Genomic DNA, 19,610 nt, shown 5'->3' on the forward strand with positions numbered 1-19,610 from the left:
CCCTCACATCCTCGGAGGCCACCCAAGGCCACACTCTGCCCTGCCTCTGTGTCCCCCTTCCCTTCTGACCGACAGGGTGTGGGCTCTTGTTTCCTGGCCAGGCACACAGAGGACTCTCAGAAGCATGTGTCAGTGTGTATGCATGTGTGAGTGTGCATGTCGATATTTGAGTGCACTGTGAGTGTGTGTGCACATGGCTCCCAGGAGCACCTACCTCACAGATGAAGTCGGTGATGTTGACGGGGCTGCTAGGCAGCCCTCGGGGTGGCTGGGGGGGGGTCTGTGGCTGAACGGGGCGTCACAGCACAGGATTGGCCGCCCCAGAGGGACACCCGGGGCCCTCAGCCCTGTTGGGTGGTGCAGCTGGTTTGTCATAGGTGTCCTACGGGGAGCGAGGGGAGCAAACCCTGGGCCACAGGGGGAGGTGCCCATGCTGAATCTCTGGGAAGCCCGAATGGGCTCCAGGAAAGGACTGGCCTGGGGCTCCTGGCCAGCTCGAGGCAGCCCTTCCTCAGGCTCAGCACCCATGCCACCCTGTCCCTCACCTGGTCTTCCTTCACGTCCCCCAGGTCGTGATAGTCCAGGACGTTGTCCCGTGGGTCGTCGTCCAGTGGCCTGTGCAGAAGGGTCTTGTCCAGAGGCTGCCGGGGGAACCTCCCAAGGAGGGCAGCCAGGAGAAGGAGCACTGGGCAGGGAAGAGGCGGGAGGCTGGGGCCGGCGGGAGGGGGAGGGGGCGGTGCCTGAAGGAGAGGGGCAGGGTGGGGCCCACGCAGCAGCAGGGCGGCGCTGGCCCGATCGAGGAGCAGGGCCCGGAGGCTGAGGCCGGCGGGGGGACGGGGTCGGGAGGGGAGGTGGCGGGGTGGGGCTCACGCAGCAGCAGGGCGGCGTTGGCCCGCTCGAGGAGCTGCGCCCGGAGGCTGAGACCGGCAGGAGGGCGGGGCCGGGAGGGGAGGCGGTGGAGCTGTCGGGGGCGGGGCGGGGCTCACGCAGCAGTAGGTCGGCGCTGGCCCCAGTGCAGTGAGCAGAGCCGGGAGGCTGAGGCCGGTGGGAGGGCGGGGCGGGGCTCACGCAGCAGCAGGGCGGTGCTGGCCAGCCCAGCGACCAGGGCCCGGAGGCTGAGGCCGGCGGGAGGGCGAGGCAGGGCTCATGCAGCAGCAGGGTGGCGCTGGCCAGCGCAAGGAGCAGGGCCCCGAGGCTGAGGCCGGCTCCCGCGGCCTGGCGCGCAGTGTTGGCGGGCAGGCAGGCGCCGTCCTGGGCGCAGCGGCACAGGGTCACGTTCAGGGACTGCTCGCGCTGCCGGAGCGGCTGTCCTGAGTCCCGGAGCAGCAAGCTGAGGCGGAGCAGCCCCTTGGCGACCCAGAGCCGCGACCGCAGCCGCGCATGGCTCGCTGCGGTGGGGGGGGGGGGGGCGCCGTCAGCGGATGGCGGGCCCGCGGATCCCGGGCCTCACCGTTAACCTGAGTGACGCTCCAGTTGCGGGCGAGCTCGGGGACCCCGGGGCTCAGCTGGAAGTGGAAGAGGGCCACGTGCGGGGTAGGTCCTCGTCCGTGGCCCCGAGCAGGAAGCCGGGGCCCCGGCTGGGGTCGCCGCACAGGCTGCCGGCCAGCGGGCTCAGCACGGGCGCGTGGTCGTTCACCTCCTGGATCTGGATGGACAGGGTGCCGGTGGCCGTGCGCAGCGGGGGGCTGCGGGCGGGGGCACTGGCTGGGCTCGTCGTGCCCCCACCCTGAGGGGGTGTCCCAGCGGCGCCCCACCCGCGCGGCCACTCACCGTCGTCGCTGGCCAGGATGATGGCCCGGTACCAGCCGCTCTTGAGGAAGGGCGAGGCAGGGCTGAGCACCCGCCGGGTCTGGATCCGGCCCGTGGCTCCATCCACCTGCAGCCAGTCCTCAGGGTCATAGTCCTTGGGGTAGCTGGGGGCGGGTGGGGTGGCTCTGAGTCTCCCCCACCCCGGGGTCTTCCGCACCTCCCCAGGCTGGCCCCCTCGGCCCTCAGCTGGCGCTGGTACCCCTGGGGAGGTGGGGGTGGGGGGTGGGGGGCAGCCAGGACCCCCAGGTGGGTGCCCACACAGCTCAGGCAGTCTGGCTGATGGGAACTGACTGGCCAAGGCGGCCCCTGTGGACGGAGCCCGTCCTGCTCAGGGACTCCAGGGCACTCCACATGCCCCCCACTGCCCAAGCACCTGGGCCCCAGGCCTGGCCGGGAAGGAGGGGTGAAGCCGTCTGCACCCCCCACTGCCTCACCCCAACAAATGCAGATGCCCCAACCTGAGCCTCTGTAGGTGTTGGGTATCAGAGTCTCGGGCAGAGAAGATGGCCACGTGGGTCCCCAGGGCCGCCCCCTCAGCCAGGCTGGTCCGAAGTGCGTTCTCCAGGAACTGGGGGGCCTCGTTGGCATCCTGCACCTGCACGCTGATAACGGCCTGGCCCCACCTGACTTTCAGGGTGGCCACATGCAGCGGGGCCTCGTTCTGCACTGCCACGCAGAGCTGGTGGAGCGCGCAGCTCTCATGGTCCAGGGGCTGTGGGAGGAGCAGGGCTGATGGCGTCTGCCTGGCACGCGGGCACCCACCCTATCCCGGGGCAGGCCCGAGATGGCCAAGGCCCAGGGCAACAGCTTCCGGACTTGTGCTGAGAGCCCTGCACTCTCTCCTTCCCTTTCTAACCTTGAAAAATAAAAAGTGTGCACAAAGGTAAAAATAATAGGACAGGTAGCCACCACCCCAACCAAGTTTGCTGGGTGCCACGAGATCAGCTCCGTGGGTGGGCAGCTGCGCAGGTGCGCTGAGGCTCTGAGCAGTCACCACCTCGCAGGTAGAGCCCAGCCTGCACCCCAGCCGTGCCTGCCCCCTGCCATCGCGAGGCCCATTCCCCACAGAAAATCCCTTTATGTGTGTGCACTTATGTGTCCATGTGTGTCTGCGCATGTGTGTGTACACACACCCACATAGCCACCCCTGGCTGTGCCTCGGGCCGAGCCCTGCTTGCAGAGGTGCGCCGCATGGCCCACCTATGTTGATTCCGCCTGGCACACACGCAGAACGGTGGGGGGAGCAGGTCCTGGGGCTGCACCTTCTCCCCCCTCCTGAGGACACACCCAGAATCTGTACCCAAGTCCTTTCCTCGCGTCAGTGCTGGCAACTCAGAAATGGGGGTCCCTGCCGCCCCCTGCCCTCCACACCACACATGATGGGGTGCCCCCTACCTTTGCCACAGACAGGATGCCCGTGTTGGTCCCGGGGTCTGTGTGGATGGTGAAGCGGCCGTCGGGGTCACCCTCCAGGATGGAGAAGCTGGCCACGCAGTTGGGGGAGCCTGGCAGGTCCACACGCTGCACCTCGAGCCAACGTCCATGCCACTCACAGCCTCCACTGCCTCCAAGAAAAACTGAGGAAAGCGTCCTGGTTACCTGCAGGATTACAGAGTGGGGGCCTCCCACAGCCTGGGTGCCAGGGATCACTCACCTCGGTCTGGACCCCCTTCTCCCAGCTCCCCTCTGCACCCCCATGCTGCGGGAAAGATGCCCTAACTGCTTCCTCACCTTCTCCACGCCCCCGGGAAGCCCCGTGAGCCTCTGTGTATGCAGATGCTGGGGAGCTCCCTACTCCCGGGAGGCAGGGCACCCAACCCCACAGCAGGGGCCTGGGGAAAACCAGCCCCTCCTCCCGGCCCCCGGGGCTCCCAGGCACCCCTCCAGTCTCTCAACTTTGGCCCCACACTGGGACTCTGTGCCTCCCACGGGGCAGCCCTGGGGGGGTCACCTCGTCCCTGGTGAACTCAGGAACGTGGTCATTGATGTCGTCGAAGGTGATGAGGGCACAGGCCATGGCAGTGAGGCTGTACCCAAACATGTCGGCCACCTGCAGGGTCAGGTTGTCCACGGTGACCACCTGGGGGATGGGCGGTGGCATGAGAGGGTGCTGGGGGCCCTTCAGGATGGGGGGGTCAGTCCCTCCAGGGCAGCCCTACAAGCGTCCTGAGGCCCCCAAGTCTGAGCGTCCTGCCCTGTGTCCAGGCAGGGGCCAGGCAATGACACGCTGTCAGCTGCTGATTCGGAGCCCAGGGGCCATGCTGGGTAGAATCATGGACATGGTCCATGGGCCGGGACAGGCCAGCACTGACACACTGGTCCCTGCCCCTGGGGACCATGATTTTGTGGCAGGGGCCAAAAGAAATGGACAAGGCCCACACAGACAGCAAGTGACCAGACAGAGCTCCATGCTGGGCAGCTGTGGGTAAACTGAGGCTGGGCCGGGTCTCAGGAGGGTTTCCCAAGAGGAATCTTCAGGCAGCAGGAGCAGTAGGTGTCCCAATAGGAGGTAGAGATGCACAAAAGACAGACAGACAGACGGGCAGACAGAAATTAGTCACTCCAGAGTGTGCCACGCAGGAAGGGAGGGGCCCTGTCATGTGCTCAGCAGGCGGATGGGAAGACACACTCCCCTAGGACTTGGGCTCTTCCCCTGGTCACTGTCCCCACTGAGGGCAGCACATGGCCAGACCAGACTCTGACTGGGCTGGGCATGAGTCCACAGCCAGCGGCCGGGCATTTGCAGCATCTTGGGGGGTGAGGGGGGACAGTGTCCCTCCAAAAGACAGGTCTGCGTCCTCACCCCAGGTGCCATGGGGGTGGCCTTGTTTGGAAAGAGGGTCTTTGCAGACGTCATCCAGTTAAGACGAGGCTGAACTGGGGCTGGGGGCCCTGGGGGGGACTCTGGACAGAGGCACACACGGGAGAGGTGCCTGGAGGGCCGCGTCCACAGGTGGGCAGACTGCATGGCTGGTTGTGGGGGGCTCACCTCGCGGTCCAGCTCCACTTGCACGGTGCAGATCTCGCCTGTGAGCTCGTCGATGCTGAAGAGCTTGGGGCCCCCCTGTGCCATGATGGAGTACCGCAGTGCCGCGTTGTCCATTTCGGGGTCGTCGGCGTCCATGGCCTCGGCCCGGGTCACGAAGGTGCCTGAGAAGAGCAGGGGGTGCGTGGGGGCAGGAGGTGCCGGGGCCAAGCTCAGGGGGTCGTGGGGCCTGGGGGCCCATACTGCTGGCAGTGGTCGGCTCTGGGTGCCGGGTGCAGCCCTGGCCTCCGGGCACCTCTCCCCAAGCTGTGCGGGCCTTGGCCTGGCTTGGGCCACGTGGGTGAGGCTGGTGTCTCCTTCTACCTGCGTGGCCCCAAGCCCTTCACAAAGGGGTCCCCTGGGAGATGGCCGAGGGGCTGAGAAGAGCAGGCCGCAGGCCCCCAGCTCCCACCCCAGCTGCATGGCATGTGCTGCCTGAGACCCGGGCAGCTCCGGGTCAGCTCGCAGGAGAGGGGGCTGCAGCCAAGCCCCCTGCAGCTGTCCTCACCTGAGGCACAGGGCCGCCACCACACCCCACCCACCTGCCTGAGATGTGAGACACTAAACCAGCAAGGGGGCAGGAAGCACACAGCTGGGGGCACAGGGTGCTCCTCCCGCACAGCAGCCTCTTTGCCCGGGATGCGGGGGTGGGGGTGCTGGGGGCACGGGGGGGGGGGCCCAATCACGCGCGAGAGAAGCAGCCCCACCAGCGCCAGCTGGACGGACCCCGTGCACACAGGTGCTGCCGGCAGGGTCCAGGGGTAGGGGCCGCTGGGGTGAAGGCCGAGCTGGAGCATGGGGTGGGGACCCCTGAGCCACGCAGCCCCCAGCCAGGGGCCCTGGGCCAGGCGCTCCCACCTGGGCTGGCAGCCCACGCCAGTCGGGCAGACACGGTTCCCCGCGGCCATGCCGCTGCTCGGCCAGAGAAGAGAAGCGAGCTGGGGACAGAGGGACACGGAGCATAGTCGCAACAACCTGAGGCCCGCCAGTCAACAGAACCCCTGCCTGGGGGACGGGGACAGGGGAGGGAACGGGGGCAGGGCCAGGGATTGGGGGACAGGGACGGGAAAACAGACCAGATTAAAGGAGGCGGAAGAGGCCGTATGCTGCAGGCAGTGCACGAGGCAGCACCGCTTTTGCTAAAAATAGGTTCTGCAGAGGGCGGCAGATGGGAGGGTTAGGGTTAGGGTTGGGTTAGGGTTGGGGTTGGGGTTGGGGTTAGGGTTTAGGGTGGGGGTTGGGTTAGGGTTGGGGTTGGGGTTAGGGTTAGGGTTAGGGTTACGGGCACGCCACAGGAGCAGCAGTCCTAAAAGCCACAGGCTTGGCAGGTCCCAGGTCTCGGCCCCTTCAGGGATGAAGCGGGACCTGGGATGGGACCCGGGCTCCCCACGCAGCCCACCTTGAAGCAGTTCTCTTCTGGCAGTCCAGCATGGTGTTGAGGAAGACCTTCCCGGAGAACTTGTCCATGGAGAAGATGCCCCGGAGCTCCTCATCCACACCGGGGCCCTGGATGCTGTAGATGATGCTGCCCAGCTGCTGCTTGTCAGACTTGATCTGCGTGGGGAGACAGGCAAGGGGAGGGTTGGGAGCCCCTCCATGCTGAGGGCAGGGGAGATGCAGGCACCCTGGGCCTAGGGGTGGGGACGCCTCAACCTCAATCCAGAGTAGTGCTGGCACAGGGGGGTCCTGAAGCCTCCCCCAGAACACAGCCTGGGCGGACATGGGCCCTTGTCTCTAGGGCCTCACCCGAATCTGTGGGTCCACAGGGAAGTGTGTGCGGGGGTGGGGAGAGTGTGCATGGGGGAGCGTGTGCACGGGGAGGGGGAGTGTGTGCACAGGGGAGGGTGTGCACAGGGGAGGGTGTATGCAGGGGGAGCATGTGCACAGGGAGGGGGGAGCATGTACGGAGGGGGAGTGTGTCACAGGAGTGTGCCCACGGGGGAACACCCTTGGGGCAGAGGGAGTGCAGGGGCGTGTGGCCCTGGTTGTGGGGAGGTCTGAGCCCTGCTTTCAGCCCAGAACAAGAAAGCCCTGGGGGAGAAGGGGGGAGCTGGGCCCAGGGTTCCCAGAAGACATTTGGGAACAGGAGTGGGGGTGGGGTGGGGGTGGACAGAGCCTCCATGCAGACCTTTGAGGGACGAAGAGGACACCTCAGCTCCTGCCCTGCACGTCCCGCCCTGTGCCCCCTGCCCCTCACCTGCACCAGGGTGTAAGGGATGCGCTTGTAGTTTTCAGACACGCTGATGGAGGGGATGACCCAGGCTCTCCGCACACGCCTGGGCACCTGGTGCCAGGGGTACAGGGTGCTGGGACCCCCGGGGACTCCTCGAGACAGGCCCAGGCCCTGCAACAAGAAACCAGAGCATGGTCGCACCTGGCTGGCGCTGGGCGGGGGGCACCAGTTCCACTCACATCTGCCACAGCCCCGGAAACCCCTCCAGCCGCCCCTCCCAGGGACCCCAGTCCGGGGCTGCCCCAGGCACTGACTGTGCTTTCCGGTGTTCAGGATTGGGGTTCTGAGCCCTTGGTGCCCAAGTCCAGGTTTGTGTGTCTAGGGGCGCAGGGCTCGGCCAGGAGGGGCAGTGGGGAGTTTCGGGATGGCTGCGCAGCACAGAGGTGGCCGAGCAGGTCTGGGAGTCACAGATGAGTGGGCGCCACTGCTGCACCCTGCCAAGGGGGGCCCACAGTGTTGAAGAGGCCAGGCCCCCGACATTTCCCTGACAGCTCCCAGCATGCTGGCCCACCAGGGACCCCACAAGGTGTGTGGGGGTGGGGGTGTCTGTGGGCCCTTCAGAAGAATGGAGCAGCAGCAGGGACTGCGCACACCTGGGGCCTGCGGGGCAGACCCAGCAGCTTCCCTGGTGCTGTGTGTGGGGTGGGGACAGCAACAGTCCTGCAAGCAGGAGCCTCGACCTGGGGGAGGCAGTCAGCACCCAGGCCTTCACTGGGCACGTACAGGCCCGCGCCCCCCCTGTGGGCACCCCTCCCCATGAACCCCTCCCCACAGGCCCTCTCCCCACAGGGCCCCTCCCGCCTGTGCCGTTTTCCTCGAGCTGTGGATGGCCGTGGGATTCTCACCCCAACACTTCAATTCCAGGAAATGGGGCCCCTTGGGGTGCGCTCCCTCCCTCTCTGGACCCCGGGCCCTGCTGCCTGGGCCGGCCAGCAGTGCAGAGGGACGGAGGGAGGACGGCCGAGATGGGGCTGCTGCGCCCCGTTCTGTTCCAGAGCTGGGGAGACCTGGGACCCAGAGCGCGGTGGGCAGGCGGAGAGACGCCCCGGGTGGGGTGGGGGGGCAGCCCGGGCCTGGGAGCGGGGCGGGGTGGGGAGGCAGCCCCTGCGGCTGCTTCAAGGCACTCCCCCCAACTGCTCCCCAACCGCGCGCGGCTCTCTGCTGGGACCAGGAACGCCCCCCTCCCGTGGGGAGACGGAGACCCCCAGGGACTGCCAGGCAAGGCAGTGGCGGCACGGGCACCGGCCCCCCGAAACACCCTGATTTCCTGGGACCGTCCTGAGCTCCCCTCCGTCCCGGGTGCACGGTCTATGAAGTCGCAGGAACCCCAGACGCGCGCCCCTGGGGAAGTATGAGGCAGGCGCCCGCGGGCCCCTGGGACAGGCCGCCACCAGCCTGGCGGGGGGGTTGGTGGCCTTCGTGGTGGCTTGAGCTGCCCGAGGACACGCTGCCCACCAGCCAGCACTGCCCCGGGCTCCGGGGCCGCCCACGGCCCAGCACCCGCAGCAACTCCAAGAACATGAAAAGCGCGATCGCGGTGGGGGGGTCAGGTCCCCGTGTGGGTCTGGCGCAAGGCCGCCCGCTCGCCTTCTTGGTTCTGCCCCGTGAGCCCCCAGGCCCTGGGCACTGCACGGCCCACGCAGCCGCTCAGCCTCTGCCCTCAGGAGGCGCAGAGATGTGGGGTCTTCCCAGGGCCCCCCACGCATGTGAGGCTGCCCGGGCTGGGGCCCTGTGCAGAACCGCCCACTCAGATAGGGGGGTCAGGGCTGGGGGCCGAGTGGGCTGGGGATGAGAGATGGGGCTAGGGGCCTGGCTCCCTGTGGGACCCCCAGGCTTGCCCACCTCCCTGCCCCACACCCCAAGCCCGAGTCAGGAGGGTTGGGGTCCACAGAGAGGGCGGCCCTTCCGAATCCTTGGCCCCTCCCCTGCAGGTCAGCGGGGAGCCGGGAGCACAGGGCAGCCCCAGGCCCCTTCCCCTGCTGATGTTCCCGAGGGTGGGGGGCTCCAATCTGGGGGGCGGTGATGGCCCGGACCCTGAACTCCAACCCCGTCGGCTTTTCTGCCCAGCTGTATCCACCCAGTCAGGAATCAGACTCCCTTCTTCCCAGCGGCGAGCAGGCGGAGCGTGGCTGGGGTCGTGGGTGGCAGGTGGGAGCTGGGGGCCTGCTGGCCCTACTCAGGTTGGGCTCAGACAAGTGTACCCCTCTGAGCCTTGGGCTCCCTTTTGGAAAGATGGGCCCCGGGGAGCAGAGTGCAGGGGGTGCCGGGAGGAGGCAGAGCCGGACCTGTGGGGCCACATCCAGGGGCGCCCCGGGAGGGGCAGGGCTGGAGGGCTGGGGGTCCGGGGACTGGGGAATGAGAGGTGGCCTCACGTGCCTCTGCCTCACCTGCAACCCTCGTCTCCCCACTGCCTGGTCCCAGGATGCGGCCCAGCCCCTGGGGAATGGGTTCGTCTTGTCCTCTGCTGCGCCCCCAGGCTGGCCCCCAGCAGGGCCTCGTGCATCTGCTGATGAGGAGACGGTGGCAGCCACTGCCTCTGTGGTGGCTGATATGCTCACTTGGCTGGGAGGACCCCAGGCACTGGGCAGGTGATGGCCCTGAGCTCCTCAGGCCCGCACTCCCACAGGAAGCCTCCTGCCCAGTGACAGATGGCCGTGCAGCCTTTGGGCCCACCTCAGGCAGGGCAGGGGCTCCTTGCCAAGGCACCGGCTGCCTCCAGGCCAGGGGAGGCCCTGCTGCTAAGCGGGACTCACCAGCCCAGGCAGGAGCCAAGCGGCAGGGCTGGTGTGGCACGGGGATGCCTTCCTGCTCAGGCCTCACTCCCCCTCCCGCCCCTTCCCCTCCCTCCACCCTCCCCATCCCGCATTTCCCACACTCCCCCTCCCCCCGCCTCTTCTCTCCACTCCCCACCCCCCCACCCCATTCCCCATCTCCCTATCCCCGCTCCCCCACTCCCCGGCAAGGTTCAGAGAGGCTGGGCTGCTGGTGAAAGGCCACACAGCCGAAACGTGGCAGCCAGACCTGCAAGGGATCACCCAGAGCACTGCAGGGCCCGAGGACCCTCCAGACCCCCAGGCTCAGCGGAGTGGACCCTGGCTCTGCAGAGCCCATGTGGTCAAGCCCTTGTCCCTGTCCAGGTGCTGCCAAGCCTGGCCCCTCCGACCCAAGCAGAGCCGCTGGCCATCTCCCTGGCGCCCAGCAGGCCCCCCAGACTTGCGGCTTTGGCTTCAGCAGCTTCTCTACCCCACAGTGGGTGGAAGGCGGGCCCGCAGCCACCTTGGGGGTAGGGACACACCCCCATGACAAAACCACATCCATGGACCTTCGGCTTCCTGGACGGAATGGACAGCAGACCCACTGCCCTCGAGCCCATGCTGTGGCCCTGCCCCTAGCCGAGGACCCTGAAGGAATGGTCTTGAAGCTTTAGGAGGGTCCTGGGCTGCGAAGTCCCAAGCCCTGCGCCCAGCACCCCAGGGACTGCTGAGACCACCTCCCTCAGGGCTTCCTACCTGCCAGGCTTGAGGGGTGCCTCATAAGCACCCTGATTCCCAGAAGAGGAGGCCAAGGCTAGGATGGCTGCTAGCAGGGGCCGTGAACCCTCAAGCCACAAGCCTGTGGCCAGGCTTCCTTCCGGCGCTTTCCCGGCCCCTGGCACCATGGCTTCCATGCTCAGGGCCTGGTCAGGGTCGCCCCGGGTGCCCTCCGCGCTGTGCTGTAGCACAAACCCACTGGCCCTAGGAGCCCCCACTTCTCCGCCTCGCCCTGCTGCCGGCTCTCAGGAGGTCCTGGGGACCTGTGTTCAGCTCAAGGAATCTCATGCCTGGTCCTGACTGAGAAGCCCTGGGTGGAGGTGCTGCCCCATGGGGCTGAGACTGAGCCAGGTGGGGGCAGGAGATGCCCAGCCTGGGCCCCTCTAGCTTCTGAGGCAGAGCCCCTCCCCCGGGCTGGAATCCAGCCCTCAGTTTCCTGGATAGCCCAGCAGGTGGCGAGAGTGCCAGGAAAGGACCCAGCTGTCGGCCTGGCCCCAGGGGCCACCCTGTCCCGCTACCACAGGCTTTCAGGCTGCCGAGAAGGCAGAGGCCAGACAGGCCAAGGGTAGGGAGAGGTGGGGGCTCAGCAGTTCCCCCATCCTTGCTGGGAGACACATGTCTTCCCACGGGTGGGGGCGAGCTCTGTGTGCCCCCAGCCCCACCCAGGGCTCCAATCTACACTGGACAGAGCACAGGCCCAAGGGCCACTTCCCTCTGCTGCCTGGGTGACCCTCCAACTGGCAGGCAGTCCCTCCTGCTGGCCCTGGGGGGTGTGCTGTATCCTGGGGGCCCAGGACTGGACATGGTGTTTCCTTTCTCCTCCCCCCACGGACACACTGCCGCTGCCACACAAAGTGTGGGGCCAGTACCCCTGCACCTTCTTGTGGGTCCCAGGTGTGGGCCAGCCTACCGGGGGCACAGGGTGGTGAGCTCACCCGCTGGGAGCCCCCTGAGGGTCAGACAGGCCAGGGGAGGTGGGTCCAGGGCCCAGGTGCCCAAGCGAGGGCGGGGGCTGCACGTCCAGGCCATCCCGGGAAAACCAGCTTGAAAGCTGAGCGGGTGGGGGAGGGGCCGGTTCCTGTTGCACACACTTGGCAGACCCAGGAGACCCCCTCCCAGTGGAGCTCATGGGAGCCCCATGTGCTCCCCCCACTCCTGGAGACCTGCCTCCAGCTGTCTGGGGAGGGGGCGCATTTTGCAGTAGCCCTGGGAGAGGCAGAAGGAAGGAAAAGTTCAGAGGCGTCTAACTCCCCTTCCCCCAGAAAAGTCCACTTGGGGTCCCATGGAAAGGCAGTGCCAACCCCCAAAGAGAAGGAGGCTTTCACCAGTGTGCGGCCCCCACATTGCACGTGGTGCAGTTGACGGGGAAGTGCTATGCTAAGAACAAGCGGGGGGGGGGCAGCACTGGGGGCTCAGCACCTTCCGAAGGGGATCCCAATGTGTGTGGGCGGCGGGTGGGGTGTCCAGGCCCTGCCGAGGGGCGGGCCCCCAGGCAGAGGGCGGGAGCAGTGGCAGCCGTGGACAGTCAGGGGCAGGCGGCTGTCTCTGCAGGGCTGGCTGGCCAGGCACCTGGACGGTGGCCGGAGGGTGAGACCCAAGCCTGCCTGCCTGGCCCCTTGGGAAGCCCTGGGGGTGCTGCCTGATCCGCACCCGGCACAGCCTCGCGGACACCTGCCCGCCCTATGCGCCCACGCGCTGCCAGGGAGGAGGCGTCCGATTGGCAGCTCTGAACCCACAGATGCTCCAACCACGGTCGGCCCCGGCCCCCTGAAGGCAGTGGGTCCCTAAGACCCACCCACAGTGCGGACTGGGGGCTCTGAAGGCCTGCCCGCACCCCAGAGAGAGCTGAGTACAAGGGGTCGAGGGCGGAGATTTGTGGGGCCCAGGCCCCACCCTGCCCCCTGCAGCTTTTGCTGAGCTCTACGCAGACACAAAGGCATGGCCAGCTGTCCTGGCCGGAGACGATGTGGGGGCACGCAGGGTGGGGGGGGGTGGGGGCCTGGGTGTTCAGGGGAGCCCCTGCTGTCCCGGCATGGGGGTGATGGGGTGGAGGGTTTGGACACTCCCAGGCCTGGCCCTCCTGGGGGACACCATGCTGCGCCCCTGCTAAAGTGGGAGCCTGGGGGGCTCCAGCTGGGCCCTCCGTTCTGGGTGATCCCATCAAAGTCCCTCCATCTCCCTCCTCCCCACACCTGGGACTCAGCTGGGCATGGAGCAGCCTCCTGGGGGAACACTGCCCCACCCCAGCAGCCCAGCAGCCCACCCGAGGCCCCTCAGCTTGCAGGACCCCCGAAAGGCAGTGGGCGAAGCCTGGGGCGCCCCACGTTATGGCTCGGGGAGCAGGCTCTCCCCAAGGGGTGCAAGGCCTTACCTGGACCAGCAGCCCGAGAGCGAGGAGGAGCGCGGCGTCCATGGGCAACTGTCCGGGCTCAGTGGACAGCGGCGCCTCCTGGTCGCGACCCGAAAGGCGGCCTCAGCACAAGTGTGGCGGGGCTGGACTGGGAGGCAGCAGGTGGGCGGGTGGGTGGGGCCGGGAGGCAGCACGTGGGCGGGTGGGTGGGGCAGAGGCTGAGTGACAGCACGGCATGCAGGGCTTTTGGAGTCAGACGGTGGGCAGAGGCTCAGGCGGGGTGCAGAGACTGCCCAAAAAATGGGGTGGGGGTAGGTTAGGGACCGGATTGGACTCACTCACTCACTCACTCACTCACTCTTGGGTTGTGAGCACTTGGCCGCTGGGGGCTTGGCAGGGCTCTCCGCCTGGAATGCGCGCCCCTCGCTCTGCTGGGGGCTGGTTCCCTGGGCCCCTGGGTTCGGGTTTCGGGAGAAATGCACCTCCTCACCCTATTGAAAGCCAGCGCCTGCCCTTGCCAGCAAGGATCGCATCTGTCGTTTCCCTGGTGTCTCCCTCAGGGTGGGAGCCCCACAGGGGCTCAACTCATGTGTCAACTTGGCCAGGTGGTGGTACCCGTTTGTCTGGTTGGACAAGTGCTGGCCCGTCTGATGGGATGAGGGCATTTCATAGAATTAAATCATGATCATGCCAGCTGCATCCACAGCTGATTACATTTGTAATCAGCCAGAGGAGAGTGTCTTCTGCAATGAGTGATGCTTAATCTAACCACTGGAAGCTTTTAAGGAGGATTCAGAGAAGACAGTTGGTCTTCCTGCTTCGGCTGCAAGCCTCTTCTGTGGAGTTCGTCCAGACCCTCCATCAGAATCATTGGCTTCACAGCCTGCCCTGCGGATTTTGGACTCTGCATCCCCACAGTCATGTGAGACACTTTTATAAATTTTATATTTGCGAGTGTTCCCTGTTGATTGCTTTAGAGAACCTTAATACGATGTGATACCCAGAACAAAATGCCTTGAACCAGGGTATATTTTCACCACTTCATAGAAGTGGGAGATAGATCCTTCATTCTTTCTGTTGTCCAGAAGTCAACTAATATGCCCTAAAAATGTAACAGATTTTCTAGCGTTCACATTCTGATCTGAAATATATTATATGTACTACCAACCAACTTACCTCAATCTTATTTGTCCTCTAAATTTATATCATAAACATTATACAAATATTAACCCTATATATTCTTTCAAAGCAGAGTATGAGAATTCAGCCTCTCATTTCATGTTATTAATCCATTTTTAAAATAGGTTTCACCCCACTAATTTTCAATATACCTACTTATTCCAGAGCCCGAGATTATTTTCCCCTGTGGGAAAGTCAGGGTCTTTTGACTGTACCAAGTCTTCTGCAACCGAGGTGACAAGAGACATCAGCTGAACTTGGTCAAAATTTGGTCACCAAGGGGATCAAATAGAGATGGTAAAATCAAACAGAAGAGGAACAGGAAAGTTTTTTGAATTTTCTCTTCATCTTTGGTCATGTGTCCATGGAGAACATTTTCAGAATTAATTTCAAATACTTGTACTTTTGCAAAAATAAAAAGAACAGGGCCATTTTCTGTAGATGCTATTTGTTTGGTTACTTTCCAATTTTATAACTTGAGTGTCAAGTCACTTATTCTATTTGGGCTTTATTTTTGTGTTTGTCCATTCTTTGCAGCTTTTTTTTTACAGATATATTTTATATACCACAAAATTACTCAATGTAAGTGGATGATTCAATGATGTGCTGGTTTAAAAACTGTTATGTATCCCAGAAAAGCCATGTTCTTTTAACCCAGTTTTGTGGGAGGCAGACTTATTGTTTAGGGTTGGACCCTTTGATTAGGTAGTTTCCATGGAGATATGACCCCACCATCCAAGTGGGTCTTAATACATTTACTGGAGTCCTTTAAAAGAGCTCACTCATGGCCAAGAGGGGTCAGACACAAATACAATGGCTGCTAAGCAAGAGCTCACAGAAATAGCCAGAACCTGGAGAGAGCCATGGGGCAAACTCTGGATTTCACCTCTTAGCTTCCTTTGGCTCTCTCCAGGTTCTGGAGATGCTTGGAGATAAAGCCACTGAAATCAGAAGCTGGAAACAATGAACCAGTAGCGAGGACTTCTGGTGCCAATCACATGCTTTCCCAGCTGACAGAGGCATCCTGGATGCTGGCTGTCTTTCCTCCAAGAAGGTATCCTCTTGTTGGTACCTTAATTTGGACACTGTCATGGCCTTAGAACTCTAACTTGTAACTTAATAAATTCCCTTTATAAAAGTGAATCCATTTCTGGTATATTGCATTCTGGCAGCTATAGCAAACCAAAAAAAATGATACCTAATAAATTTATGTAATTGTGCTAGAATCACCACAATTCTGGAGTAGCACATAATTTTCACTAACCCTGAACACTTCCCCACCCCATGATTTTTTTGCAAGCCCTTTAACAGGCAATCCTATCTCTAACACCCTAGCTCCTGAAAACAGCTGTGGATTATCTTTATAAACCTGCCTTTTCTGTATATTTTATGTAAATGGAATTATATAGCTTACACATTTTTGTATCTGAACTCTTTTACTTATTACAGATGCTGGAAAACTGCAGCAATACAAATAATTTTTTTTTTAATGATTTTCTTGAACACTGCTTTGGGAGATTGAATTATGCATTTGGGGCTGGGTGGAGAGTCTCAATCTGTTCTCCTGTGGGGTTGAAGCCATTGTAAGTAGGATCTTTTGAAGATTGTGCTGTTGGTTAAGGTGTGGCCCTACTGAATGAGGTTGGGCTTTAATCTATATTCTGGAGTCTTTCATATGCAGAAGAAATTCAGACAGTGCCAGAAACCCATGTGGAGGAGCCAGAAGCAGGAAGTTCACTGAACCCAGAAAAGAAAGGGGAAGACATCACCATGTGACCACAAAGCCAAGGAAACCCGAAACTGTTGGCCAGCCAGATTGCTATCAACCCTGGAGAAATCAAGCCTTCCAGCCTCTGAAATCATATGCCAATAATTTCCTGTTGTTAAGGCAACATATTGGGTCATATTTGCCATAGCAGCCGGGACACTAATACAGTGTCGTTCCCATTCCCTTGTGCATTGTCTATGGCTGCTTCTTTGCTACAACAGGGAGTGACTGTAACAGAGACCTGCGAGGTCTGCAAGGCCTAAACTATTTGCTACCAGGCAGTTTAAGAAAGGACTGAGCATAATGTTTTGAGCTTCATCCATCTGATAATGTGTATTGATAGTTCATTCATTTTATTGTTGAATACTATTCTGATATATGAATATATCTCATTTTGTTTATCCATTCACCAATTGATGGATATTTGGAATGTCTTCATGTTTTGACTATAATAAATAATTCTGTAATATATGTTCACATACAAGTTTTTTGTGCTGACGTTCATCCCCACCCACTGTAGATTCCTAGGAAAGGAATTATTGAGTTGTGTGATAACTATATATGTTACTTTTCAAGAAACTGCCAAATTATTTTCCAGCGTTTCTTTACCATTTTCTATCCATTCCAGCAACATATGAGCCTTAGTTTCTTCACATCTTTGCCAACTTGGTATTATCTTTCACATCATCAGCATTGTAGTAGGTGAATGGTACTCTAAACCTGTGCTCATAGTTTGAATTGTATAATTTGATTACTGGTATCAGACAGCTTTGCATATGCTTTTTAGCTACATAAATGTCTTCATTGTTGAAGGCCTATTCAAGTATTTTGTACATTTTTAAGTAGGGTTGTTTGTCTTCTTATGTAAGACTTCTTAATATATTCTGACTACAAGTCCTTTAATAGATGAATGATTTGGAAATATTTTTTCTCCAATGTGGTTTGATGTTCTATTTTAATGTTTTCTTTTGAAGTGCTGAAAGTTTTTAAATTGCAACAAAGGCTGATTTGCTTTTTTAAAAATACTTTTATTGTCTGTTCATTTGGTGTCACATCTAAGAACTCTTTTCTAATCCAAGGTCATACAGATTTTCTTCTATGGTTTCTTTTAAGAAGAGCTCTTCTACTGGATCTTATGTATAGATCTATAATCTATTTTGAGCTTTTTTAATGTATAATGTAAGGTAATGGTTTTTAATTTTTATTTGTGGGTTGTTTTTGTTTGTTTGTTTGTCTTTTGCATATAGACATCCAATTGTCTTGACACCTTTCATGAAAAGATGATCATTTTCTCATTGAATTGTATGGGCACTTTTGTCAAAAAGCAATTAACCATTGATGTAAAGGTTAATTTCTGGACTCTCAATTCTTTTCTATTGACCTTTAAGCCAATCCTGTTGCCAACAGTACAGTCTTCATTGTTCTAACTTTATAGTATGCTGGAAATTGTGCATGTAAGTTGTCCAACTTTCTTCAACTTTACTGAAAATGTTTTGGCTTCTAGGATATTTGCATTTTTATCAATTTTAAACACCTACAAAAGAGTTTTGATAGGATTCTGTTAAAATCTATAGATCAATATTGGGAGAAAATAATGTCTTAACTTCAACTCTTCCAACCATGAGCATAGAATTTCTTTACAGTTATTTAGATTTTTAATTACTTTCAGGAATATTTTGTAGTTTTCAATGTACTAAATCTGTTTCTAAGTATTTTAATATCTTTGATGCTGTTGTGAATAGATTGATTTTTGTATGCTGATCTAGTATCCTGCAACCTTGCAAAACTTATACATTGGTTTATTGGTTTTACATGTGTGTTTCAATTTTTGGCTTTTAATACATGTCATGAGAAGTTTATATTAAATATATCATAGGACATCCTAAACTCCCATTTGCTCTACATGTTTGTTCTTAATTACTTAAAGGAACCTTGCATATCTTAGGTTTGTTTCACTTACTTTAGCAACAACCAAGAGATTATTATAACCAAAGGGTTGTTTTTTCTACTTAAAGGGTAAAATAAAGTCAAGTTTGAATAAGGAATAGTAATACCTCCTAAATAGCTTTAGTCTATGTATTGTTTTATAGTTTTTTATTGCTTTTACACATTTTATCTTAATTGGTTCTGATAAGGAGATAATACCAGTATAAGTATTCTGTATTCAAAAGAAGATCAAAGTAAAGATGAGAGGGTTTTAGGACTTAGCAAACTCTCTGAGAGAATCAGCAATCCCTGACCTGTCTTTAGAGCTCATTCCATGGCACCACCATAGAGTCCCTTCATTTTGAAGGCAGTACATAAAAGTGTATACTGTCATACTATATGGAGGGGCTGTCTTTTTAGTTAACACTTTCCTTGACTTGGGAATCTCAAGTTACACTTAATCATCTGCAGATTTTTCTCAAAAATTGAAATTTGGATCTATGGCTGAATCACAAATTCACTAATGTCATTCCAACTTGGAAAATGTTACAGTTCTGTTATTGCCTATAGAAAACATGCACCAGCTTTTTCTAAGTATTGATTGACCGTAAAAGTTCTCCTTGAATTTATAGTTGTTTATGCATTATTTTTATAAGGGTCAAGTTTAGGAAACAGGGGACGCTTCTAATTTATAGTCAATGTAATCACCTATTATCTATTTAAGCCAGATAAAGAAAATGAGATTCAGGAAATAAGCATCAATTTGCACTAGTTATTAACTTTTCCAGGGGTATGCTATTAGAACTAAAAAAGGTTTGTTGAGATTGTCCTTCGGTTTAATTTCATTCAGTAATATCCCTAACAACCCCATTAAAGACACTAAAAGTTTCTTTTCTGATCAATCTGTGGAATATTGAACTCAGTAAAGTATCTACTGCTACCCAGCTAACTGAATCAAGGTGACCTTTGTGATGCCATCCTAAAGCTAATTGTATGTACAAGCCTTGTTTTGCAACTCTTATACAAGGTTAGTTATTTTCGTTAAACAACAGGATTGGACCAGTCAAAATTAATTATCTTGTCTATTCAGCAATCTATTCTCTGGGCAAGTTTACTCACGAAGACTTGTATTAAATTGGAAGAAAAGTCAAGGTCACCTTTCTAACCTGTTTTGAATTGCAGCACCCCTTGTATGTATTGTATTCAACATTTGATTGGATGTTTCTAATTTACAGCATAAAAGTGAGAGTGTAAGCAAGAATAAATTCCTTTATATTCCTCTCTTCTTCTGTTTTATCAAAGGGTAATCTTTGTTTTAGACCAGTTACTTATCAGTGATGTGAAAACACTCTCTGCTATTGAGTCAAGGTGCAAATATTTGACCAAGGTATTGAAATTCCTGGTTTAAAATATTGTTTGTTTTTTCTCAAAATATAGTTTCTCTTTCTCTCTCACACTACATTGCTCCTACTCTTCTATTCAAGGACTTCTCACCATATTTCTATTTATTTGACAAAAAGAGATGAATTATCACATAGACTGTGGATCAGAAAATATTTATTATTGTGCTTTAATTAAATTTAATTAAACTTTTCATTAAACTTTTAATTTAATGCCTCATTTTGTAAGGGAGGTGCTCTAGTTTGCTAGTTGATGGAATGCAATGTACCAGAAACAGAATGGCTTTTAAAAAGGGAAAAAGGAAATTTACTGAGTTGCTAGTTTACAGTTCTAAGGCCAAGAAAATGTCCCAATTAAAACAAGTCTGTGGAAATCTAAGGCATCCAGGG

At 57.5% G+C, this 19,610-nt stretch overlaps 1 protein-coding gene across 1 annotated transcript; it reads right to left on the reverse strand.

Annotated features, from left to right (window-relative positions):
• Window positions 1-57: 57 nt before the first annotated feature.
• LOC143657509 (cadherin-15-like) lies at window positions 58-13,080 on the reverse strand. The gene is given in 12 exon segments (XM_077130017.1): window positions 58-615; window positions 1,451-1,645; window positions 1,771-1,913; window positions 2,268-2,521; window positions 3,205-3,341; window positions 3,344-3,386; window positions 3,761-3,889; window positions 4,799-5,269; window positions 5,377-5,746; window positions 6,234-6,388; window positions 7,032-7,178; window positions 12,969-13,080. Coding segments are annotated over 12 exon segments (2,145 nt in total). The 5' UTR covers window positions 13,011-13,080; the 3' UTR covers window positions 58-556.
• Between the last annotated feature and the right edge of the window lie 6,530 nt (window positions 13,081-19,610).

Source organism: Tamandua tetradactyla, chromosome 2, assembly GCF_023851605.1.
Source record: "Tamandua tetradactyla isolate mTamTet1 chromosome 2, mTamTet1.pri, whole genome shotgun sequence".
Lineage (NCBI taxonomy): Eukaryota > Metazoa > Chordata > Mammalia > Pilosa > Myrmecophagidae > Tamandua > Tamandua tetradactyla.